Genomic DNA, 26,257 nt, shown 5'->3' on the forward strand with positions numbered 1-26,257 from the left:
TTGTCTCGCGCAGCTGACGTGGTGCAAATCCTGCATTAAACTTGCGAAGATTGTGGAAGTTTTCCTCCGTGAAATGTGCAGAGGGAGCCGCGCACGTCGTGCATGATTCACACTGGCAGTGTTTGTCTCACGCAGCTGAACCGCGGCTCATGAATTGCAAATACAGACGAATATTGTCCATTATGTCACATTTTCCAGTTTTCTCCTCCGACCCCTGTCTGTCTCGTGATTTATGATGGGCAGCATAAAGCTGCGACCTGTTCCCCTGTCTCATACACACATGCATATAACATGCTGTATGTTAAACGCTCTGCAACGCACCCCCGTCCCAAGGAAGGCTGAACAAAGCAAGTACCCCAGACCTGCAATCTGGATGAAAATAACAGCGTTTCGTCGGCATTGCAGCAACACCACTCCAGCCTAACTATACCACAACAACAGCGATACAAAATGGCCTCACCCCCCCTTATTTAATATTCTCGGAGGAGGGGTTTATGTAAATATTGAGGCTGGTGATGTCAGCAACCCTGGAGGAATGTCTGTAGTCGCCTAGCGGCCGTTTGCTGTAGTCCTTAGAATTTGATTTCTTTAAAAGCAAATATCTCCCTTTGCTTTAAACTTTGAACGTTGTAACTTTGCAGATGTTGTTTATGCTCAAGCAGCAACATTACACCCTAGCTAAAGTTAGAATAGTGAAATCGTGGTTTACCACCCCTTTAATACTTTCTCACCCTCATGTTGACTTTTTTTTACTTTGACTTACTTTAAGTATTTTTGGCTTTCAAAAGGCAAAAATAATAGTAAAAGTAATAAAATTATAATATGGATGGATGGATGAATGTGCAGAATGGATGGATGGATAGATGGATGTTCAGGATGGATGAGTGGATGAGTGGATGTATGGATGCGCATGATGGATGGATGAAAGGGTGGATGGGCGGATGTGCAAGATGGGTGGATGGATTTGCAGGATTGATGGATGTGCAGGATGGATGAGTGGATATATGACTGTGCAGGATGGATGGATGTACAGGATGGATTTATGTGCAGGATGGATGGATGGATAGATGTGCAGGATGGATTAGTGGATGGATGGCTGTGCAGGATGGATAGATGAAAGGGTGGATGGATGGATGTGCAGGATGGGTGGATGGATGGATTTGCAGGATGGATGGATGTACAGGATGAATGTGCAGGATGGATGAGTGGATGTATGGCTGTGCAGGATGGATGGATGAAAGGGTGGATGGGTGGATGTATGGATGGAAGTGCAGGATGGATGGATGTGCAGGATGGATGAGTGGCTGAATGGCTGTGCAGGATGGATGTGATGGATGGATGGATGAATGTGCAGGATGGATGGATGGATGTACAGGATGGGTGGATGGATGGATGGATGTGCACTATTCCAAGTCTTCTGAAGTTATGCAATTGATTTGGATGAAGACGAGACCGAAATTCAAGTGTTTTTTTTTATTTTTATCTTTTGCCTGTCAAATCTCATTCATGCATGTGCATATTTATAGGTCACTTTTGCATAGTAATTAGTTGCATTGTCTTATTATTTCATTTTTGTGTTACCGGAATATATGGTTGTCATCCCGCAGTGCTCTCTGTCTTGTGATGGAGGAATAAAGTCCAGAACCGTCAAATGCGTGGCAAAACAACCCAGTCAGTGCAGCCCTTCCAGTCGACCTCGTTCCACAATCCTCTGTAACCTCCAGAGCTGCTCGTCCACTAACAGATGGACAGGTTCTCCGCTTCGACCACGATTCCGACCTAGAGTCCCTCCTAAAATCCCAACGCAGGCCCCTGGGAAACAAACACCAGGATATAGCACCACCATCGTGCCTCCAAACACCCCTACTTCCATTTCGACACACACCAACACTTCCCCAACATCCACAACATCTGGCATTATCCATGAAGATGACCGTGACTTTATCTTGGTGAGGAATGGTTACAAAGACAATGGCGGTTGGGGAACGGTTCCCACAAATACTAAAGATCTGGGAACTCCTGAGGACGAGGAGGGAAGCACAGACCTGCAGCCTCCGGATAAAAGCTACACAACGGGTTATGATTATATAGTAGAAGATCCGACTGGAGAAGAAAGGACACGTGATGTTGATGTGTTTACCAGCACTCCTAAAGAAGTCCCCACAACCACTGTCAGACCAACCACAACTCGAGCACCAATGCATACTAACACTGACACAACACAACCAACTACTACCAGTAGAACCCAATACATTGATCTGACAACACAGCAATGCACTAAAACAACCCCATATGAACTAAATACCACCCCAAACCCAAAAGTGACACATATGAATACTCAAAGTCCACAAGTAACTTTTCCTACAGTAAAGATTCTGAGAAAGGCCTCACAAACACCAAAAGGAGCCAACAAAGGCAAGGCGCCTAAAGCTCTCAAGCAGAGGCCGGAGACGGCGACCACCACCGATGACTATGGGAATCTGAATGCACGAGATCCCGTCAGTAGGAGTGCATTTTGGGAAGTGGGCAACTGGAGTGATGTAAGAATGAAAACTTTATTACTCAATGTCTAAGGTGACCACCTGCCTCTTGTTGCATTAGCTGCAAAGAATTATTACTAGATGTGCATTTCCAGAAGGAAATGGCAATGCTTGTGTGGTAGCAAAAGAATAGTGCTAAAGGTTTATGTAAGTTTAGGTTTAAGACTTGATGCTGTTGTCGTTGTCATGAATTTCTTCAGTATTTTTGTCTTGTTTTTCAGTACCAATATCTGAATATTGTTAAATCAAGATAGATTTACATAAGAAGCAAAATGACATAAGATATTAAGGGCCAGATTTACTAACAACTTGCACCAGCGCAAACCTTCTTTTGGCATTAAAAACTACTGTCAGTATTTTTTCTTTTAAAATTAAGTTTAGTTTTCTAATCCCATTGGCAATATTTCTTTCTTGATTTACGCACAAAAACAATTTTGATATTTCTCAGAAAGCAAGACTTTTTTGGGGGTCTTCACTGTCACTTTTGACCAATTTAGGAATAAAATATAAATTTATTTCAAAAAAAAAAAAAAAAACCTAAAAGAAATATAATTGTGACCCCAAAATTTTGATTATTGGACCTCAAACTAGTGTATTTATTTACACTTAAATCACTTGGAGTAACCCACATCCATCTGAGATAATAAAATGCAGTTATGCAGTACTAATAATGCATTCAATGCACTCATAGTCTCTAATATGTATTCTTTGTCCCAGTGCTCCACTACGTGTGGTCTTGGAGCGGTGTGGCGGTCTGTAACCTGCAGCTCAGAGCGTGAGGAAGATTGCGCCAGTGAGAAGAAGCCAGAACCTGCCCGACGATGCAACCTGCGACCCTGCGCCATCTGGAAGAGTGGTAACTGGACCAAGGTAAAGCCACGTTTTCAAAAGAGACCTTAATTACTAGGGGTGTGACGAGACACTTATCTCACGAGACAAGACACGAGATTGGGTTCACGAGAACGAGACAAGATTTTTTCATAGTAGTTTTAAGAAATCCTAAATGATGAAATACATGACTAGAAAATTGTTTGCAGGTGCCTTTGAAATGTTTTAACTCATCATGTTGTAATGAATGTCATTTCAGTTCTACTTTCTGAGTATGAATTATCAAATGCAGTAAAAGACATCAACACTCAAGCACTGTAAACTCAACTGACTGGCTTCTTTCTTTTTTTGATTGTCTCTTCAGACTTTAGAACTGCACGTGATTTATGAGCTTCCACAACTTTTGACCTCCTAACTGTGAGATCTCCCTCTCCTTAGTGTCCTGAAGGCTGTGTGTCTGATATGAAGCATCGAGAAGTGCAGTGCATCGACACTAAGAGCAGACATCCATTGAGGCCATTTCACTGTCAGGCTCTTTCATACAAACCACCCAGCAGTCTGCCCTGCAACAGTCGGCCCTGCCTGCAGTGGACGTACTCACCCTGGGGAGAGGTACTAAACTGAGGATGCACACACTGATGTTACAAAAATGCAGAATGTGATGTTACTGATGTGCAGAAAATTGTCTAGTCTAGATTAGGGATGTGACCGTATCAAATTTTAATATCACGATAATTGCCAAAGCCGCCGCTCCGAACTAAATTGAGTTCTTTTTCGTTGCTTATTGTGTTTAAACAGTCAAATACACACAAAATAATGTCAAAATGCTGTCTTGACGAGTATTCACGTAAACACAGTCAGGTATGTTTTACATGAATATTTTGACATAATTTTTTTTAACAATGACTTGACTTGACTAAACAAATATTTCAGATTAAATTACAAAAGAACTATAGAGCAATAGAGAACAATAATAAAGAATCTGAATTTTTTTTAGTCCAGACTCAAATATAAATAAAAAAAATATAAGTTTGAAAATAAATTAAAGGAACACTCCACCGTTTTTAGAAATAGGGCTTATTCAACATCTTTCCTACATTTAGATATGTGGGCAAATGCATTTTTGTCTCAGTGCATGCATTGTTTTAGTTTGGCAGGGTCGCCGCTAGCTTAGCTTAGCATAATGAATGGAATCCTATGTTGCCAGCTAGCATGTCCCGAGTAAAAGTGATCCAAAAAAAAAAAAAAACCCACCTAATTACTTCTTGTGGCCTGCGTATTCACAACGAATACAAATAGCGATGCAGATTAAGACTAGGCGATTTCCTTGGCAGATATTAATTTAGGACTATATTAGGGTGAAGCACAGGCGAAGCACTGCTACTTGGGCACAGAGATATCACGCAACACATGAAATCCCCAAACTTCCGTCAACATACCGGCGTGCAATGCGACAAAAAACGGGGGGAAAAAAGTATAAAATACCGGTGTGACCTGCACCGAGTGTCTTATCTTTTGGATTGTTTATTTTCAGAAGTTACAGCTACAGTTACAGCAAACATGGTAATTGCCTGCATATTGCATTGCATGCGTCATGTTTAAAATAATCTCTTACTCTGTGGACAGCTGTCCATTGGGTCCATCCGGCGTGGGGCGTTTTTTCCAGTTCACTTTATCACACCGGGGAAAAAATCGAGTACTGCAGGATGGATCAACGGCGTTAAATCCTCGGTCACTGTGACACAACTGCGGGCACGCTCATCTTGATCTGACGCGTTGAGCCTGGTCATCAATGGCAGTATCTTGTCCCACTCGCCACAGCACAGACACTCTATTTCAGTCGGCATAGAGTGACATTTTCCACCACACTCACACCACCAGTTCGTGTTGGCTCTCATCCTCACGTCCTCCAGCTGTTGAGCGATCACAACCTCCTCCCCCTCCTGACGTTCTATTTCCAAAGCACACAGGCGTAGCTCCTCTTCTGAAAACTCTGGTTCATAAAGGTATGGTTCTGGATCTTGACTGTCTAAGAAGTAACCCTCTTCGTCTCTCACAAAATCAGTCATGTTCGTCGCCATTCATGTACTGTATGAAAAATAGCCAGCTACTATTCACGCCGGTATGTTGACAGAAGTTGTGGGATTTCATGTGTTGCGTGAAATCTCTGCGCCCAAGTAGCAGTGCTTTGCCTGTGCTTCCCCATAGTTTAGTCCCAAGTCAATATCTGTCTTAATCTGCATCGCTATTTGTACTCGTTGTGAATACACAGGCCACAAGAAGTAATTAGGTGGGGGTTTTTTTTAATCACTTTTACTCGGGACATGCTAGCTGGCAACATAGGATTCCATTCATTATGCTAAGCTAAGCTAGCGGCGACCCTGCCAAACTAAAACAATGCATGCACTGAGACAAAAATGCATTTGCCCACATATCTAAATGTAAGAAAGAAGTTGAATAAGTCCTATTTCTACAAACGGTGGAGTGTTCCTTTAAGTATTAGGTATTTGGTGCTGTGATGAACACCATTGCAAATACAAAAATCTGAATGTCTGTTTAAAACATTTACATACTGTTCAGAAGCAGAAAGTAGCCGCCTGCTTTGTTTATGTGGGTTAACCGCTGCATTTCTGCTGTTCCATAAGCGCCATTTATTATCAGAGAGTGAATGTGCATTTTCATTGAGCACGTCCTTCACTCATTCCTCCATGCTTCTCATCCTTGTTGGGGTTGTGTACATTGGAGTGTGCATTCCTCTGAAGCAACACACACGTAGAGTTGTACATTTTAACCGGTTGATGGAAAAGAGTTCTAAATAATTTGTACTATACCATGGTCTGTCTATATACTCGATTCTGATTGGCTGGAATGTGTGCATTAAAACTGTTTAATGCACAGGCAGTTTAATCACCGTTCTATATTAATCCACTACTTTCATTGAAGCACGCACACATCACTGCTCACACACAGAAACATTCAGGAGAACATCAACTTGTTATCAACGCTGCTCTTAATAAAACATCTTTGCTACCGAATCACAACATTATATTTCTCAGGAATGAGCGGGTAATTAACATCACTGTTTTTGAAGGAATTAAACTCACAGCTTTGAGTTGGGTGGTTCTTTGCCTCCATGGGCCCTATCTTGCACCAAGCGCAATTGACTTTGTACACCGACGCATGTGTCATTCCTATTTTGCACCCGCGCAAAGCGCGCTTTTCCCTCCACAGAAGCACGTCGCTAAACTAGTGAATGAACTTGCGCTCCCTGGGCGGTTCAGCGCAAAAAAGGAGGCGTGTTCCGGCGCAAACAATCCCTGGTGCTATTTTGCTGTTCCATTAAACAATTGCGCCACTGACCAGAAAAAACCTAGTCTAAAGTCAGTGGCGCGTTGCGCGTTGTTCATTATGCTATTTTAAGGGCGCATGCTTGACCATAATGTATAGCGTGCACAACACGCATACACTTTGCTCATGTAATCTACACAGATGCAACAGTTATTTTTGCAAATCATAAATTGTTACACTAAAAAAATATTAACACATGAGATGACGGAAATCATTGTGGTGTGCCACGAAGATGTGAAAAAATAGGCATAAATCTAGCTTACAAATTATTCAGGCTAATTGTAATAATTAAGGATAAGACCTGTTTGCCCAATAGTGGCAAGACATATATGTATATAAGGACATCTGACAAATTGGTTTGTCCGTCAAGAACCAGGAAAAAAAATCGACTGAAAAACTGAAAAAACTGAAAGACTGAAAAAAAAAAGACTGTGAAATCACCTTTACCATAATGTACAACATTACAACTTCACTTCTCTGTCTTTCACTGCTCTTACAAGAACATCAGTCTCCTCGGCTGTGAACCGCTCCTAGCGTGCGCCTGGTAAATACGGCATAATAATAGCAATCCATAATGGAACTTGCGCACCTGCTTTTACAGGGAATGTTGGATGACGCTCGGATTGGTTTATTCACGTTACGCCCAAACCACACCTATGAATAATGAAGCTACTTCAGACCAACCCATTTTAGATTTGCGCCGGGCGCAAGAGCCATTTATCCCGCCGGGAAAATAGCAACAGCGCCGAGACCCGCCCACAAAGTTACTTGCGCTTCGCGCTTTGACACTTGCGTTTCAGATCGTTAAAATAGGGCCCCATGTTGTGCATTACAATCGTTTAATGCACAGCTAGCCATGGATTATCCCTTACATAAAGAACTATTCACTGTATTTTGAAGTGCCCACAATAATAATAGGGTGCATATTCATGCACGTTGTTATTATGGTATATCATATTGCCGTATATCATCACATGGCTAGTCTAGATCAATGTTTTTCATCTGTGATTGACAGTGCTCTAAAAGCTGTGGGCAGGGAATGAAGGAAAGACTTGTGTATTGCCCTGAGTATAAGCGCTGCAACGTCACACTCAAACCCACCAGCACTGAGTCCTGCCATCGGCAGCCCTGCACCGGCTGGGTGACTGAAGCCTGGGGTCAGGTAAAACACTGCACAAACCTCACTCTTCATTTATAGAAAGCAGTAAATGTAGTGTTTGGCTCGAGATCATGAGGAATGCAATGTGTTGACACACTATTAGTAAGATTTTATTAGTAAGAAGAAATTAATGATTTTCTTTGGCATGGTTGTTTTAAACTGATCAAAAGAGACACTAAAGACAATTATGTTACACAAAAATTCTAATTCAAATAATTTCTGTTCTTTTGAACTTTCTATTAATCAAAGAATCATGCTTTCGATCATATCAAATATGAATCAGCACAACTTTTTCATCAATGATGATAAATGTTTCTTGAGCAGCAAATCATATTAGAAGTACTTCTGAAGGATCATGTGACACAGAAGACTGGAGTAACGATTCTGAAAATTCAGCTTTGATCACAGGAATAAATGACTTTTTACAATATACTTAGATTGGAAACAGTTATTTTTATTTGTAATAATATTTCACAATGTTCCTGTTTTTACTGTAATTTTGATTAAACAAATGCAGCCTTGGTGAGCATAAGATACTTCGGTAACACTTTACAATAAGGTCCCAGCTGTTAACATTTGTTAACGTACAAATTTCAGCAATTACTAATACATTATTAAAATAAAAAATTAAAGGGATACTTCAGCGATTTGCATTAAAGCTACACTGTGTGATATTTTCCCCCATCTAGCGGTTAAAATGTATATGACCATCCAGTGAAGGTTAGTTTCTGTTCCTCTCAATTCCGATTTAGTTTTAACTCCTACGGTGGCCGATTTAGTCCAAGATTAACATGGCTTCCAGTTCGACCTCGTCCACATTTGACACCATTGAGTGTTAAAACGCGAAAGGCGAAGCTTGAATTTACAGGTATGTCCCTCTTTGGCTAATGTACTTTCAAGATGGAGGGGCACCATGGCGACCCGCATTCGAACCCCTCACCCGTATGTATTTTCAATGGCATATTATAAACTTACGAGAATACTTTATTACTTGAAAGAAGTAAATATACATTAATGAGCACATATATTTTTGAAAGAACGAAGTGTTTTTAGCTAAGAATAAGCTAAAAAAATTTACACAGTGTAGCTTTAAGCTTTGTATCAGTAGAAACCCGGTAGTATATTCGAATGATCATGCCCCTGCCCCCCTTCATATCCCCCTGAGATGAGAGATTTATGTATTTTATGTCTGGCAAAAAGCCTTAGATGACGCAAATATCGTGAGGCTAAAGACTACAGCCAGTAGAAGGAGTTAGTTCCGCATGTTATCAATCCGCCCATAGGGGTGGGATCTCACTCACAGAATGTAAATGCGCATGGCCGCTCTGGCATTAATAACGGAGCGGTGCGGAGCAAAGCAAGTGTTCTCAATTAATTCTTATGAAAGTTAAGCTTCCATAGGCATGAACTGAAAACGCGCCAGACTGGACACGCAGTGGTAGTGAATGAATGACAAGGCGGCCGTGAATGGTTGCCGGTTGGCCATGCTCATTTTAGTTTCGGTATAGAATTAGCACCAATTTGGGGGCAGGTTGCTTGAATTGTGGGTTCATTAGCAAATGACAAACTCACTTAAGTAGGCGCTTTTACATTTCGCTTTGAAGTCAAATCTCCCGCCATCATCTTGTCTGTCAGCTCTTCACTCTTGCGATAAATGATATCTGTCTCCTGCTGCTGGTCTGTGCGGCGACTCTTGTTCGGCTCACGCTGTATTGAACAGACACGTTCAGTTTTTAATTGTAGTGTCTGTTCTCTAACTGAACTAAATTACTTTATTTCTATAAAAATGAACACGACGGTGGGGTGGTGCCGCGGTGGGCAAGTGATGTAACCAGTAGGCGTGGCTTGGGATTGGCCTCGTAGGGCAGCGAAGCAAGTGCATTCTGGGAGTTGTTGTCTTTCATCCATATGAGCCAAAAATACATTTTCTGGCTTTTCTCAGTCTAGAAGGCACCAAATTCTAAAATAATTTCACATTTCTATTACATAAATGACCCAATTTAAATACACATTCATCTTTCCAGCGGTGAAGTACTACCCCTTTAATATTATTTAATGGAGCTAACTTGAACTAAAAATGAACAGATTGTATTTTTATTAACTCATGTTAAAAAAGATGAATACAAACTGTAGCAAATATATTGCTCATTGTTACCTAATGCATTAACTATTGTCCCCTTATTGTAAAGTGTTACAGAGACAAAAACGAACTGACCCCAAACTTTTGAACAGTAGTCTATTTCCTATTAAAACAGGAAGTTTGGGCAGGACGTATCAAAGGGTCCTTTTGTAAAAGCTAGTTCAGGTTTGATTTACAATCCATGATTTGCGTGGTATTTATAATCATGAGGCGGGATGTTCGTATTCCAGAGAGCATTTTATTGGACAAAAATTGGTATACGTCCCTCCCTGTGCACCCATGATGTAATCAAGGTTTTTATTGATTGACAGTGCTCCAGAAGTTGTGGTGGAGGGGTTCAGAAGAGAGCGGTGAGGTGCGTAAACCAGGAATCCGGCGAGGAAGAAAAGACGTCACTGTGTGCAAATAGCAATAAACCCGAAAGTGTGCAGAACTGCAACCCAGAGGAGTGTAAAACTGAATCAGGTAAACTCCGTTATATAATATCCCGTCCTGTTTGTTTCATACTTTATAATAAACATACAGTGTCCCCTAAATGTATTTGAACTCTTAATAGTGCCTGAATGTCATTGCATTAGATGCTGCAAGATCTTTTCTCTTCACTCTTAAATTGTCATCATCTTTTTTGCTAAGTGTCTTTTAATCAGCTGGGGTTTTTGTGGATGTATGAAGTCAGTTCTCCTCAAACAAGGGTCTAAGCAGAGGAACCACAGGTTTAGTTCATTACATTAACTATCAGCATGATTCACTAACATGCTGATCCACTGGCCACGTACACACTGCAGTTCAATTCGGTTGTCTGTTCACCTTTAAGTGCTTAAACCTGTTCTGTAAACACAGTTCAGTCATTTACAGGAGTGACAACTGCATTCTACAACTGAATTAACTACGAAAAATTCAGGTAGTGAAAACCGCATTTACATAAAACTGAACGAATAGATGTATTTAATGATGTATTTAAATGCACTGTACAAGAAAACCACAGGGAACGAGGTATGAGCCTTGCCTCATTCATGTTTCCAGATCTTGCTAGAAAAAACTGCGAACAAGAACAAGTTACTATTTTCATTAAGTTACTACAAACTAATTTTTAACTCTTTCCCCGCCAAACACAAAAATTTTCGTTATTTGTGAGAAAACGCTTCCCTGTCAAACACAGAACTTTCCGTGTTTTTCCTGTGTTTTCACTGTTATACGCTATGGGGGGGCGCTATTACGCATCTTCTGAATGAGTACAGAATCTCTGAAGCGATCATATGTAAGCAGATGCATATGTAAAATAACGCTATCAACATTGAACATCATATAAATCAAAACTGCATGAAATGCCGACCCAGGACGAGCTACAGGACTTTGAAGCTTTAGGGGTGTTGATGGACTCGATCTACTCCATCTGTGTTTGATCATCGCTCTGAATCTGATCTGGATGTAGTCTTTGACAAAAATGTGATTTTCTCAGCTTTTTGTTCAAAATGTTGCTTTTTTTTTTTTTTAACTTACCCATATTTAAGTGTTGATAAAAAAAGGAATGCAGGAAGCTAGAATATTTTTTAGTTAGTTTAATTTATTTTTTTTTGTTTGAAAGCAGAGGGTCTGCTCTTTCTTTTGATATATTGCATGCTCAGATATTCATTCAACAAAATATTCTATGGGCCGTTACATTTTTGTAAAAATGATCAAAAACCCTGGCGGTGGCTGCATGGCAACTTTAAAAAACAAAAAAACACTGGCGGGGAAAGAGTTAGAAAGCCAATTAACATAGAAATTTGAGTTTAAACTACAGATGTATTAATAATGTTTGCAACTTAAGGTTTAATTAAAACTAATTAGAATTTTTATTTATTTATTTTTTTACTCACAACCATGCATTTATTTAAGTCGTGTTAACATGTCCCCAGAATTACTTTTTAGAGTGAATGTGTAGCTAGGCACATTTATCCCAACATAGCATTGTTTTGGTTGTTCGGTACCGACAGTTGTGAACATAGTCCTAAGCCTTTAGGTTCAGTATCTTTAAGTTCTGTGTTAATGTGCCAATGTGAACGCTAGCGGACCAGGACTAAATGTTTGGGGGGTTTTTGGTCCGGACCAAAGAAACCAAGCAAACCAAACTACAAGTGTGAACACACCCTTCAGAAACTTTACAGTGTGTACGTCAACATGTTATTTTAGTGATTTTGAAGTTATTTTTGTAAAATTATTTGCATGAAAACAGTGCTTTCTTTCTGTAAAATAAGCTATCTTATCTAATCTTTTACTATCTAATGCAATGACAATTTATAATTTTTTAAGCATGGCTTATGTGTGCCATTGTATGAAATCTTTTTTTGAATAAGAGACCAAAAATGTATCTTTTCCCCAGATATATCCAAAAAGACATTTTGTAAAATATAGTGTGTTACCATAGATCAGTTATTTTAATGTGCCGTTCCATGTCTTTATAGTTTATTTTTAATGTTAAAGCCCCTTAAATATTTTTTTGTTTCTCTTCTTTGCAGGTCTGGTTTGCAAGAAAAACAGCATGTCGACACGTTTCTGTGAGAAACTCAAGCTGCTGGGTCGCTGCTCCCTGCGCTCCATCCGCAAGCAGTGTTGTGTCACTTGTATGATGTAACACTTGCAGAGGTCAGGCGTGGGTCATTGACCAAAAGCGCAAACTGCTGGACATGCTGCAGGCAGGGTTCATGGTGCTCTAGAAATGCAGACGTCCCTCTCAAATATATGAAAATATGAGGTTTTTACTTGAACAAAGAATCCTGGACATGTTTCCCTCCATTTGTTTCAAAGTGCATCATGATATGCGTCCAGATACATCAAGCTTTAGTTACAGAATTCATCTTCATCAACAGTTACCCTAGATATTTTTTTTTGCACTTGTTTTGGAAAATGTTGTCATTCTTTTTAACCCAAAAAGGTGTTTTGAGAGGTTTACCAGTCAAGAACTGGTTGAACACATAGCATGACGGAACCATTATTTAAAAATCATGGATTAGTTGGAAACTGCCATGAGGGGAGCAAAACTTTTGCACGTACAGACTAATATTCAGGTTATTCATTAAAAACAGTAGTTATTATCTAATGTATCATGTGACCACTGATGAACATTAACGTTTTCAACATGCATTTCCATTCCACTGTTTTTCTATGTAAACACATGCTAGAAGGACGTGTTTAACAGTTGCGTTTGCGTCTTTTTGCAGTGTCTCGCGCATGACACGCCATTTGAAAAATTCACCGCTCAAAACTTTTTGTTGTTGTTGTTCCACTGACCTCGTGTTTTTAACAGCTAAACGCGTTCTGAATGAACGGCCCCTAAATGTGCAGTTCTTAAAGTTAATACAGGGTTTCTTTCTGCAGGTTTTATGAAGGTAAGTTTAAGACCTTTAAAAGACCTTTTTAAGACCAAGTAAAGAAAATGTAAGATTTTTTTTTTTTTAAAGGAGCACAATACGTAAATATGTTCTCTAAGGGAGAAGCACACTGAGTTCTATTAGCTATAATATTAACAGTTAGCTTGAAAACCTCTGTTCCCAACCACCAGAATATGGAAATGCCTTTTACTGATCACACTGCAAAAAGCGATGTTCTCCTCAGTATTTTTGTCTTGTTTTCCCATGCAAATGTTTAAAGATTCTTAAATCAAGATGCATTTACTGGAGATGCAAAATGACTAAAGTTCTAGTTTCAGGCATAAACTTTTGCAAAAATTTCAAGACTTAATTTTACACTTGCATCTCAAGTAACTTGATTTAAAGCTGCAGTCCATACATTTTTGGGGGTTAAAAATGATCCAAAAGTACATAACCAGCCAGTGTTCTCCTTACCCTAGCCCGATTCACAACGGTTATAATGTGTTATAATTTGAGTGGTACTGGTAGCTTTCCATGGGAAATTGGAGCATGGCGCCGTTCTTTGCGTCATTACGTCACACTTGTAGATTTAAAGAAGGAGTCCGGCTAGTTGGCTATCGCATGTGTGGATGCTGCAGGTGGTGGATCATTTATAGCCTTTTCTCACAGTAGCTGTAATAATTAAATGTATCATTTTGATGGCGGATTGTAATCCAGAAAGGTCCAAATCATCAGTGACAACTGGAGATTCACCCGGAGTCAAAAGCAAAAGACTGTACAGAAATTGAAATCTACAGTTAACACATGAAATGCACGTAGTCACGCAATGCTGATGATATTAACAATTTGCGAACAAAGTATAATACTAATAATCATTTGGTTTGATGTGATATGAGCTAAGCGATCGTTCGATTTAATCACCATTTGTGCCGTGATTTATTGTAATGCTTTAATTTCTCAGTCGGTCAGAACAAAAGTGGCAGATATGTTACTTAACTTGTTCAGATGACATTTTCCGGTGTAAATTCTTATTTTGGTCATAAGGCGTAGAATCTGTGATTCAGAAGTCCAGTATCCACACGGGTGCAGTGAATGCATGACAGCCGCATATACTCCTGAAAACATTCGATGAGGAGCCGATGCTGATGCACGACTCTCGTAAAGATGATAATTCCGCAAATAACTGCAATTGCAGGTTTCAAACAGAGAAAGCTTTTTAAAAAATGATATATATTTGTATTGGAAAACAGGACAAAAATATTGAGGAAGTTATTAATTATTTGCAATGCATGTAACATTTAATGCCATTAAGACTTTCTGCTCTGATTTAAGACCCTTTTAAGGCCTTATTTTGCGTAAGCACAAATTAAGACTTTTTTTTTAGAGACCCACAGAAACCCTGTAATACAATAATTTGTGAATATGTAGAATTAACAGATTAATCCAAGATATTATTAGACAGCATATCAATAGGCTGCATGGAAAATTGAGGGCATACATTTGATTTCAGAGAGTTATGGTCTCAGGTTGGGTTTTGTATTTTATTTGTTGCAAAAATTGCTTTGAAAATGTGCATGAACAAAGCAAATAACATCACTAACATCTCAACATAACTTGAGAATGTAACACTTTTCATTCGGTCATAAAATCTTTTCATCCAAGCAGTTTCTATTTCCTGCTATAAACAAATGATTTCATGCACCAAAAAAACACAAAATGTAAGACTGAAAAACAGCTAAAAGCAAATGACTGTGAAGTAACATGCTGTTTTAAAAGAAGAGAAATGATACTTTAATTTCAATCTCCAACCATTAAGATGTTTTGTCATCCAGTGAATCATCTGTAGTATTGTGATGAAATGCAAGTCAAATATTTCAGGTAAAAAATTTAAAAAAAAAAAAAAACATTTCCCAAAGGAGCCAGCAGCATCAGAATTTTGGGTTTATAAAAGATTAGGTCAAATTTCTAGATTTTTTTTAAGTTGTTGCAGGATATAAGATAGATTTGGGTTATCTGCACTGTATTTGTGGTAGGTTTTTCTAGTTAATGTATTCTAGTTACAGTCATTTGAAAATATGGATCCAACTGTGTGAATATTGTATTCCTGTGGCTCATGGGAGCTTTGTGCTGTAAACTGTTGGTGCTCAAGCGTTTAAAACATTGTTAACAAGTTAAATGCACATTACACTGAGGATGGAGGTGTTGCAGGTCAATCCTCTTTGGCCTTTAAAACAGGCCTGAACGTTTTATACTGCTCATCTGAACTGCTGATATGATTATAAATAAATGCAGTCATGATGCGTGCAATATCTGTTGTTTGATGATTTGCCTGATTGCTTTCAGATCATGTGTGAGATCCAAGCCCGGTTCCAAAACCCAGCGAGCTGCCCTTAAAGATCTGTATAATACCGTTGATATTTCCATTCAATTCGATGGCTTTTGCTTGACCTTGTGGCAGTTCTGTACAAGGAACTGAAGGCAACACCTTTTTAAAGTCTACATCCTAGGATGCATTGTGACCAGCTCAGTTAAAAAAATTAATCCATGATGGAAAATGGAAAGATAAATGTTGATCGCAAATATATTTAAAAGTACACTATGTTGGCCCTCTAGCGAATATAAACAAAACTGCATGCATTTTGCAGAATAACTTTTTTGTTGTTGTTGTTCTTCGGCTGCAGATGAATATGGTTATGCTCATAAAACAATAGGCTTAAGAGATAAAATCAGTTAAGATGGAAAGGATCTCCTAATAATGCTTTTTTTCTTCTTTTGAACGACCCATTTTCAAGATTTGATCCATTCCGATGGCTGAAAATCTGATCGTATTATTTTTTTTACAACAGGTCTAAATAAAAATGTGATGTGACCCCAATGTAAGTATTGGTAACTTTAAAAAACATAGTGCACTATAAAAGTAGCCTGCCACTCACCCACTGTTTGTTCTTTACTAACACTTTTTCAGGTCACCGTAAAATGGGAAGAGATGACTCTGCAATCCAAACCGTGCCGAATCAGGCTCCATTACAGAGGTCGGGTTAAATTAGGCCAGATTTGGCAGGTTCTTCTATCCCTTATAACTTGAAACCAACTTGGCACCGCAGCGTTGTCAGCTAGGTCACAGAACGATCACATTTGTCAGCAGTGTCACACCATGTTAGTGCCCTAGATTTCATGCGCTTCATGACAAAGCGCATTACTTAACCTTGATTTTAGCTCAGTTATATAATCACACATTACCGTAATGTTCCTCCAGCAAAAGAGCTCTTCCTCCAGCTCTTGAATGGCAGCGAGGCGACTTCCATTTCCTGTGTACCACTAAATAATTCAGACATCCAGTCAGAGCGAGAGATCTGATTCAATGGTCCTGATTAAACTAAAAGCAGATCACTCCATAATATTGGTTAACTAGAACAACTTGTCTAGCTTTACACCTTGGGCCGAATGGTGGCACGTCAGTGGAGGCGCACACACTGCAATATCATGACCACACGGCGTCTTGTAGAGTCAACGAGTTCAATTCAGTGCTAAATGAGACAGCTTACAGGCTATGACTTGGGTTAGGATGAGTTTATGTTATATCTGTTGATTTACAGATGATGTAAGTTCAGGTCAACTGATGAGCAGGAAAACAAGAAACCATCGGTGCAAACCGACACCCCGACACCTTCAGTGGACACTCGCCTCATGAAAGATTCACATTTAGTGACTGGCAAAACTGCTCATGGCTAGAATGGACGAAAACGAACAGCGTTCAAAGAGACAAGAGATTTCAGAGCCAGGTTCAAATCTACTGAATATAATATTAGAGATTTGAACAAATCCCTTTTGTGTATAACTTGAATGTTTATGCTTCAAACATGGATGACACCTTAAAGGGGACCTATTATGCCCCTTTTTACAAGATGTAATAGAAGTCACAGGTGTCCCCAGAATGTGTCTGTGAAGTTTCAGCTCAAAAAAACCCCTAGATCATTCATTATACAATGCTGTAAATGGCCATTTTTGAGTTGAAGCAAAAATATGCTGTTTTCGTGCATGTATCTTTAAATGCAAATAAGCTGCTGCCCCCCACCCCCATATCCTGGGGTGCATTTCCTGTACAATGACGTGACTATAGTACAATGCATCGTTGAAGAAATCAACAAGTCACGACTGTTTCCTGAAACCGTATAGTTGCAAATTAGCGGTTCAACCACGTTGGTTAATGATGTCACGCAGATGGTGGAGTAATAACTTCTTTTAACTATTCCGTTTGAGATTGAATTAATGCCCGATTCTTTGCTATAAATTACGGAGATGGGATCTAAAGACTAGTTCTCTTTTTTCTCTGTTGTTTTGCTTTACTTCCAGATTCAATCATAGACTCGTTCTTATGTACTAGAGCACATACGCACATGCACACCCTTCAAAAAGTTGACAAACTAAAAGTAAATGACATTTGTATGTATTCAAAATACAAGATATAGATTACACTGAATGTCAGCTTGCTTATTTTGCTCAAGATTAAAATTTAAGCAAAAAACATGCTGTTTTCGTGCATGTATCTTTAAATGCAAATGAGCTGCTTCTCCCCCCCCCCCCTATACAGAAGAGGGCGGAGCCTTTATAGCATCTCTGATACTACATCTGTTTGGTTTTGATTCTCGTCTCTTATCGTTGTCACACTCACGGGAAATTGCAGTTCTTCTACTATGGCAAGCGGTTTTGACTTTTATTCATTCACAGGATATGAATTCTTCATTTCAGTAATTGTATTTTCACAAGTGAAATGTCACCATTCAAGGCTGCCATTCAAATTTAGTTCTTGATATCAACAATTAGCATTTCTGATATCAATAATTGAATTTTTGATATCAAGAATTCAATTGTTGATATCAATACAATTTCAGATATCTAAAATGGCTTTCTTACTAGTAACATTCATGATATCAGAAATGAACACTGTCACTAGTGGCCATGAATTGTTGATATCAAAAATGAAAATTTTACAAGTAGCAATTCAATTGTTGAATTTGAATGGCAACCTATGGTGACATTTCACTAGTGAAAATACAATTACTGATATCAAGAATTAGAGTTTTTACTAGTTGAAATTCAAATGTTACTATCAAGAATTAGCATTTTAACTATTGAAAATTCAATTGTTATCAAGAATTCAAATGAATGAATTAAAGTCAAAATGGCTTGCCATACTTCTTCATCATGAAAGTTTATTTGCATGTGTTTTAAAGCCATATCTGTCTAAACTTCTGATATATGATTTTCTGAGCGCACACATCCGAAGCACATGTACAGAAAGCTGGCAGTCAGATGGCAAGTCGCCTGACTATAAAGTAAACTTTGGCCGTGACCATCTGTGGGATGTAATTTTTGTCATCAGGAGGATCCGCGGACGTCCGCACACCCCGTCCACATGCAGCCCAGTTGTACAACAAGGCATGTGCGAGTGACTTGAGAACTCACGACCAAAGGAGTATAATTTGACAGAACGGAAGACGGAAAATTAAGTATACCAAGGCCTTTAAACTGCAGGTAAATGTGGTCCAAATTCGATTTGTTTTTGTTTTTCTCATGACAGTGTGCACAGCACAAACCACATGGAATCTGATCTTTTCAACTCCAACATTGTCCGACTCTATTTTCGATATTTTCAGTGCGAGATTGCATAATTGGAGCTGCTAACACAAGCTCTTGAAGCTCCGCCCTCTTTTAGAAAGGGGGCCAGGGAGCAGCAGCTCATTTGCATTTAAAAGGAAACACACACAAATGGCATGTTTTTGCTCACCCTCAAAAAGGGACAATTTTAGCATGCTATAAAAATTATATGTGGGGTATTTTGAGCTAAAACTTCACTGGGGCCATCAGAGACTTATTTTACATCTTGTAATAAGGGGCATAATAGGACCCCTTTAAATGCTCTGGCGAGGAGCTAAGCTAATACAGCTAATGCTAAGCTAATACACTCAACATAAAAAAAGAAGGTTCTGTATGGCACTAAAGATGGTTCTTGGCTCGTAATCATATATGGGGAACATTTTTAAGTGCTGTATAGCACCAATTTTGGTGCTTCCGTGGTTCTTCAGCGGTTCTTTTGCTAAGGGGCTATATAGCACCGCTACCATATACAGAACATGTTAAGATATGGTGCTATATAGCACCAAAAGTGGTTCCTCTATGATTACGAGCCAAGAAACATATAGAACCTTTTTTTTTTTAGAGTGTAAGGAAGATTCCTTTGCCAGTCGTGGGCGGGGCCTGTTCCAATGTGATGTCACTTTCGAGCACATTCCTGAGCGGCTCATTTTGAGACACTAGTTGAGTCCAAAATCGTGTACTACATTTGAATTTGAATGTTCTATATAGTATGAATGAGTGTAGTATGAATGTAGCCTACTACATCCGCCATAATGTCATCATCATGTGACCTATACGGCGTCAGTTGTGTCGTTTCACCTCCATTCACAAATCCTTTCCCGTGGCCTCATGGGATAGTAAATTGTCCATCGGACGCTGCGGAGATTTATGGAGGAAATACACACACTGCAGACACGTAATTATGTTCAAAAACAATATAAAAGTGAATTTTGCATAATAGGCCCCCTTTAAGTCATGCCTTTTAATAATATTTATTTTCCTTTATCCAAAGGATGAAGATTCATTTTCCAAGCCCTTTTTGGCCACTACTGTATTTATTATGTGCAGGAAAAGTATTCTTTTTTTGTGTGTATTTATAGTTTTATCAAAACAAACATGTTGCACTGTCATTCAATGTTCTTTGTAAGCATGCTCTTATTTAATGTAAGTCTCTCACTGGAACTTTGCTGTTTCTAAATCTGTGCTTGGATTTGAGGGGCATTACCGTGAGATAGATCTACTGAGATAAAACTAACCGCTGAAACCCAGATCACAGAGAAAGATAAAACTCCAGCTTCCGCACAAGTCCCCTAAATCTTCCTTATATTACATGTGGCCCGAAAAAGGAGATGGGAAAGGCCACATTTCAATTGTATTGACTCTATTGCACGTTTTTCAAATAAAATCCATGACCGCCAGATCGCATACGAGGCAGTTCTTGGCTACTGCAGCATTTCACTTTATTTGAGTTTTATCCGTGGGTTACGAAAACAAAGCCGAATGCTGCACACTCACTGCACGTTAAAATGCAGGAATGTGTGACTAGGGCTGGATAAGGTTTACGGCACTATGGCTTTTATGATTGCATATTTCAAGAAAAAATAAACACATTACAAGTCAACCTCATTTCCAGTGATGAATCCAGCATAGGCTTTTAGGAGGGGAAAAGGCAGGAAATGCAGATAAGATAGTGATGTTTGAGCAGACAAACCATTGGTCACTGGAAACACACTTCAGTTCATCAATACTCCATAAATATCTGTTGGGTGGGATCAATGCGATCTGTATAGAAGTCACACAACTTTTCCACTGGAATAGAGGTGTTTAGTTCTTGCTTTGAAGAGATTTTACAGAGCAGCAACTATTTCTATAGAAAGGCAATAGAAAGGTCTCAGATTAAGCTATAATTAGCTGATAAACAAGGGTAGAAAAATAGTTAAAACCAATTGACTTTAAATTATTTTTTGTCAATCTGAATGTTTAAGAAGGACCAAGACGCACTATTAAAGCAGTTTTTCATGCAGTGGTTTTTCAGGCAATTCGAAAAAAGAAACATTTCCGCAAAAATGCAATGGAAACAGTTTTTCCGCATTTACAGGTCACCTTGCATATGTAGAAGTTGATCATTCTTTACAAATGATTGATGATGTTTGGACAGAAGACTAGACAGAGTTCTTTATTAAACTCATAAAAGACAATAGAATTACAGGAACACTGTAGCCTGGATGCCAGCCGAATTTAGCCGCGCCCACAACATTTGAGGTCGGGAAGTTCGGTCTGGACTTGATCCGTTGTGGAGCAACTATGCTTGAACCAGAGCTGTTCGGACCAATCAAATTGCCAGGGCTGGCTTTATACGATGATGGACAGATGATCAACAGTAACGTAATCATCCAAGTCACCAAAGAGCGCTTGGGTCTTGTCGAGTTCTCATCCTAAACGGAGAACTTGTTCGTATATGCATTCACCTTTATTATTTCTCTCAAAAATGTTCATCCTTAAAAAATGGTTTACAACACCGGCAAATATTGTTTACACTCATCAGCATTGCTCTGATTGGTTGCAGGTCTATCCAATTGAGTGCAGAGGCATTTTCGCCCCATAATCACAGCCCAATGGAGCAGTATCAGACTCCTAGCCTGACAAGCCAGACCCACATCAAGATGTTGGGTCTGGGAACACACCATTGGCAGGGCTCAATCCGAGGGGCGGGATAAACGGTTGTCTTTCAAATTTCAGAGCAACGAAGAAGGTGAAGCGGAGCTAGTTGATAGATTAAACTTTAGCCGTATCCGGTCGGCAAAACTCCCAACACATCTTCCTTTCTTAAGAATGACTTCAGTGCCTTTCTTTGTTCTTTTCTCAAAGAAAAGCTTAACTCCAAGTCTTCCAGAGTCGCGGCCAAAGCCGATTCGAAAGCCCTTTATATTTGAACTGGCATGTTATGATTGGTTGCAACAGTGAGAACCAATTGTTCAGGTGTCAATAATGACAAACCTGTCGTGATGCTTCAACTTGAATGAGATTTCAGATCTTCGATAGAAGCGAATAACAACTTAAATATGTGTACCTCACACAAATCTATGGCTATAGAGGAATATAGTGCTTAAGTCATATGCACTACTTTTATGATTCTTTCATGGGGGTTTTTGTCATTTTTGGAGCTTGACATCATCAGTAACAATTAAGTTTACTTGAAAAGGGGAAAAAACCTTCAATTTGTCTTCTTTTATGTGAGAGCACTATGAGTATTATGGACTATTGTTATGCTCGTTTTATGTCTTTATTTTAAGCACACTCGCTCACTATGAACTGTCACCGTATGGACAAGATTATTCGTGAACAATTATTCTTCGAACATCTCATTTCGCGCTCAACTGAAGACCAAAGTGGTCCTGGAACAACATTCCAATCAACCAATCAGATTTGAGGTACACGTTTATGTCAAGTTTACACTCTAAAAAATGCTGGGTTGAAAATGGACAACCCCAGCAATTGGGTTGTTTTAACCCAGGGGTTGGGATAAATGTTTGTTTAAAACAACCCGATTGCTGGGTTTGTCCATTTTCAACCCAACTTTTTTTTACACTGTAACAACCAGGGTTAGGTGCTTCTACATCAGTGTTATTCACCATCATTTCCCTCTGATTTTATGGATAACTTATGGGGAGGGTTAGGTTTAGGGGTAGATATGACTACATTTTCAGACAGAAATGTTGTTCCAGGAATCGACAAAATATGTTGATCCAGGAACATGTCATACTTGACGAAATCACGGTGACCAAATGAATATATACTTCAATAAACATGTTCTTTAACCCTAAAACACAACACAACGCAATGTGTATGTAACTCAAAATACAGGTAAAACACCTGAAACACCTCGTCTTAGAGTTTAGAATCTTCTTTAAACCGCAAAAGAAGCTTTTAGAATCTTCCTGTTATTTGAATTTCTTGTTTTGAAGACAATTTAGAACTTTCTAAAAGTTGTGTGACTGTTTGAGCTACAACGCTTGCTTGAATGTTAATGGAACGCCCGTGGCTCCGATAAAAGAATAAATACATAAATCCGTTCCACAGAATAATGAGGAGATGTAATGTGTAACAGACAAAGCCAATGTTGCTTTTTAGACCTCCGGATATCATTCGAGGTGAAAGGGACATGATCCACGGCGAAAAGAAAAGACGAAACACTATGATTGTGAAACTTTATCCAACTAAAAGCTTCTTATCATCAGATGGGACCAATCAAGAGTGGCCTCTGGTTAGGGTTGTTCATCTTTTTCAAGCGTCTGTGCTCTTTTCCTAGTCCACTATCAAAGAGCTCCAGATAACAGCCATTCACAAAAGCCCTATCAGACAAACCCCGCACCTAGGGAATTCAGCGAGGAGGGGCAAACGCTGGCCCTCACGAGTGTGAGAATGGAGGCAGGGACGTAGAATGACAGACAGGAGTAGGGAGGGGTGAGGAACCGAGAGAGACACAGCAGCATTTCTATGACCATCCTGGAGGTAGGAGATCACATCAGGAGACAGGATGCCAGGAACAGGGTCGTTTTGACGTGAATTCCCTGGAAACGCTGGAGGAATAAGTGTTGCTGTGATAATGGTTCCCAAATGGGATTGATAAAGCGCTCTATTTCACCATCAGAAGCTTCACAGACTTGCTGCACAGCCTAATTCCACAACTTCATGCTTTCTTCACTGGTCTTATGTGGAGTTCTCTGGGGCGAGAGGCATCCATGCACATTCACTAGGCAGCATGTTCCATGAGGAGTACCATGAGGAGATGGACAGTGAGTAACAGTGTGTCTGCATGCTGGTCGGTGTGTGTCGTGTATCTTCTCGCCGTCTCCGTCACCTGTGGCAGCGCATGTCCCGGACAGAGGGCGCTCAGGGTCGACAACTCCTCATCCGCCTCCACCTCCACCTCCGGCCGGCATGTGCGCAGCTACGTGCACCTCCAGGGAGACGTGCGCCAGCGGAAACTCTTCTCCTTCCAGAAGTTCTTCCTTAGGATCGGGAGAGACGGGAGAGTCAACGGCACCAAGAGAAAAGACGATCCCTACAGTGAGTCACCTCATAATACGTTCAGTTTAGTCAGAATCACGTCGGTAATGGCCAAACAAAAACATCGTGCGTCGAGCGTTGAACATGATCATGTGTACATCAACTAATCTGTTCAGAAAATATAGCTGTTAATCATCCAAAATTATCAGTTTAATATAGACTACATTTAAAATGTTTGAATGTTGGTTACATTTAGCTACTAATAAGCTACAATAATCTTTTATTTGAATTGTCATTTAGAATTCAATTATGTCCCAAAAACAATTATGTTGTGAATAATAATAATTATTATTATTATATTAATTTGGTATAATTAGTTTTAAACCCTTTTAGAATAACAAAAAGGTAATAATGTACCTTCAATCATGTATTTTAAAAATAGGAATATATATGAAAATAAAGTTTAATGAAGTTTCTAATGGTTTGAAATTAGGCTACTTTAGTGCTCTTTTAATTGTTTCATTTAACTGTATATATTACCTATTACACATACAATCAAATCGATTCATCGAGATTAATCGCATGTAGCAAAAGTATGGATATAGGATATATATATGTGTGTGTGTGTCTGTGTGTGTGTGTATACATTTGGGTGTGTGTGTATAGGCTATATATATATACACACACACACACATTTACAAACTGTTATCTTTGATGCGATTAATCGTTATTAATCGATATGACAGCACTAATATATATATATATATATATATATATATATATATATATATATATATATATATATGAAGTGTTTCTGGATTATGTCATCTTGTAAAATCTTGACTATTGTGACATGCAATTAATTTTAAAATCCTGATTGTTTCATAGGAACAAGAATATTATAACGTTATAGGCTACTTTTATCATTAAATTTGATCAATAAACTATTTTTGGGTTACCTCATGTGACATTTCTATGTGAATGTTGAATCATTATAGGCTGCAATATTTGTTCAAATTGAAATTGTTGGCAAATCATGTCAGTAGACTTGAATTCATTTCCAAGCAAAACACCTAATTTGAATTCAGGGGGCTGATCTGTCTTAATGAACCACACAAGAATAATAATACTAATATATAAACCCCATAAATGAAATTAGCTGCTCTAATACAACAAACTAAATTAATGGGCCGTTAAAGAATGGTGCTATTGGCTGTAATATCCTTTTAAATGCATAATTGTGTCCTGCTGACACCCAGAAATCTGAGAGCAATTAACCCACTTATTGCTGTAAATGTTTCCCCTGACACAGCAAAGGAAAAGGATCCTTTATACTGTGATCAAGGGTTACGCTTGTGCTTTCAGTGGCTATATATCCCTAACAGAGTCAAGTGTCTGTTATTAGATAGTTTTTGGTTTGTTTTCATGTATTATGAGCCCATCAGTGAACTGCACAATGTGTTCTCGGTGTTTTACACAGAACAAGTTAATTAGCCATTGCTCATATGGAGCCCATGTGCAGATAAGGGTCTTCCTGTTTCCTCTGCGTGTGTGTGTGTGTGTGTGTGTGTGTGTTTGTATGGTGTCTCACACTGACATCCCTTCCTTTTCAAGGCTGCGGGGCATCTCGATTCAGAAGTGTGTGGTTGTTTGTGTCTGGTGCTTTTATAATCAAAACTTTCTTTTTAATGTCTCAGTTGTTTCTCCTTTATAAAGCATTGAGATGTCTGCTGCTTCTCAGATTGTTCTCCTGACAAAAGACCCCAGTAATCGCACACGTGTCTCCTCTTGAGTTTCAGAAGAGATCTCAACAATGTCTCAAAGTGTACCAAAGACTGCCTTCACAAGTCAGAGATCTTAAAGATTTCTCATCAAATTGCTCATTGGTTCTTGCTGAAGCTCAAACGTGCCTCGTAACACTAAAATGAACCTCATTGGTTCTCGCTGGAGCTCAAACGTGCTGCGTAACATGAGAATGATCCTCATTGGTTCTTGCTGGAGCTCAAACGTGCTGCGTAACACGAGAATGATCCTCATTGGTTCTTGCTGAAGCTCAAACGTGCCTCGTAACACGAGAATGAACCTCATTGGTTCTCGCTGAAGCTCAAACGTGCCTCGTAACATGAGAATGAACCTCATTGGTTCTTGCTGAAGCTCAAACGTGCCTCATAACACGAGAATGATCCTCATTGGTTCTTCCTGAAGCTCAAACGTGCCTCATAACACGAGAATGATCCTCATTGGT

The 26,257-nt window shown here is 39.2% G+C and overlaps 2 protein-coding genes across 2 annotated transcripts in view; both read left to right on the top strand.

Annotated features, from left to right (window-relative positions):
* LOC307125581 (A disintegrin and metalloproteinase with thrombospondin motifs 12-like) overlaps positions 1-15,244 on the top strand; it is a 57,824-nt gene extending 42,580 nt beyond the window's left edge. Inside the window, exons 19-24 of the mRNA XM_079815545.1 lie at positions 1,608-2,540; positions 3,258-3,410; positions 3,807-3,980; positions 7,732-7,878; positions 10,327-10,480; positions 12,514-15,244. Coding sequence (XP_079671671.1) covers positions 1,608-2,540; positions 3,258-3,410; positions 3,807-3,980; positions 7,732-7,878; positions 10,327-10,480; positions 12,514-12,629 — 1,677 coding nt within the window. The 3' untranslated portion in view covers positions 12,630-15,244. The remainder of the gene's footprint in view (positions 1-1,607; positions 2,541-3,257; positions 3,411-3,806; positions 3,981-7,731; positions 7,879-10,326; positions 10,481-12,513) is intronic.
* Positions 15,245-23,314: 8,070 nt separating this feature from the next.
* fgf10b (fibroblast growth factor 10b) overlaps positions 23,315-26,257 on the top strand; it is a 37,214-nt gene continuing 34,271 nt past the window's right edge. Inside the window, exon 1 of the mRNA XM_079814409.1 lies at positions 23,315-24,072. Within this exon, the coding sequence (XP_079670535.1) occupies positions 23,772-24,072 (301 nt within the window). The 5' untranslated portion in view covers positions 23,315-23,771. The remainder of the gene's footprint in view (positions 24,073-26,257) is intronic.

This window comes from Gobio gobio, assembly GCF_949357685.1.
Source record: "Gobio gobio genome assembly, chromosome: 4".
Taxonomy (NCBI): domain Eukaryota; kingdom Metazoa; phylum Chordata; class Actinopteri; order Cypriniformes; family Gobionidae; genus Gobio; species Gobio gobio.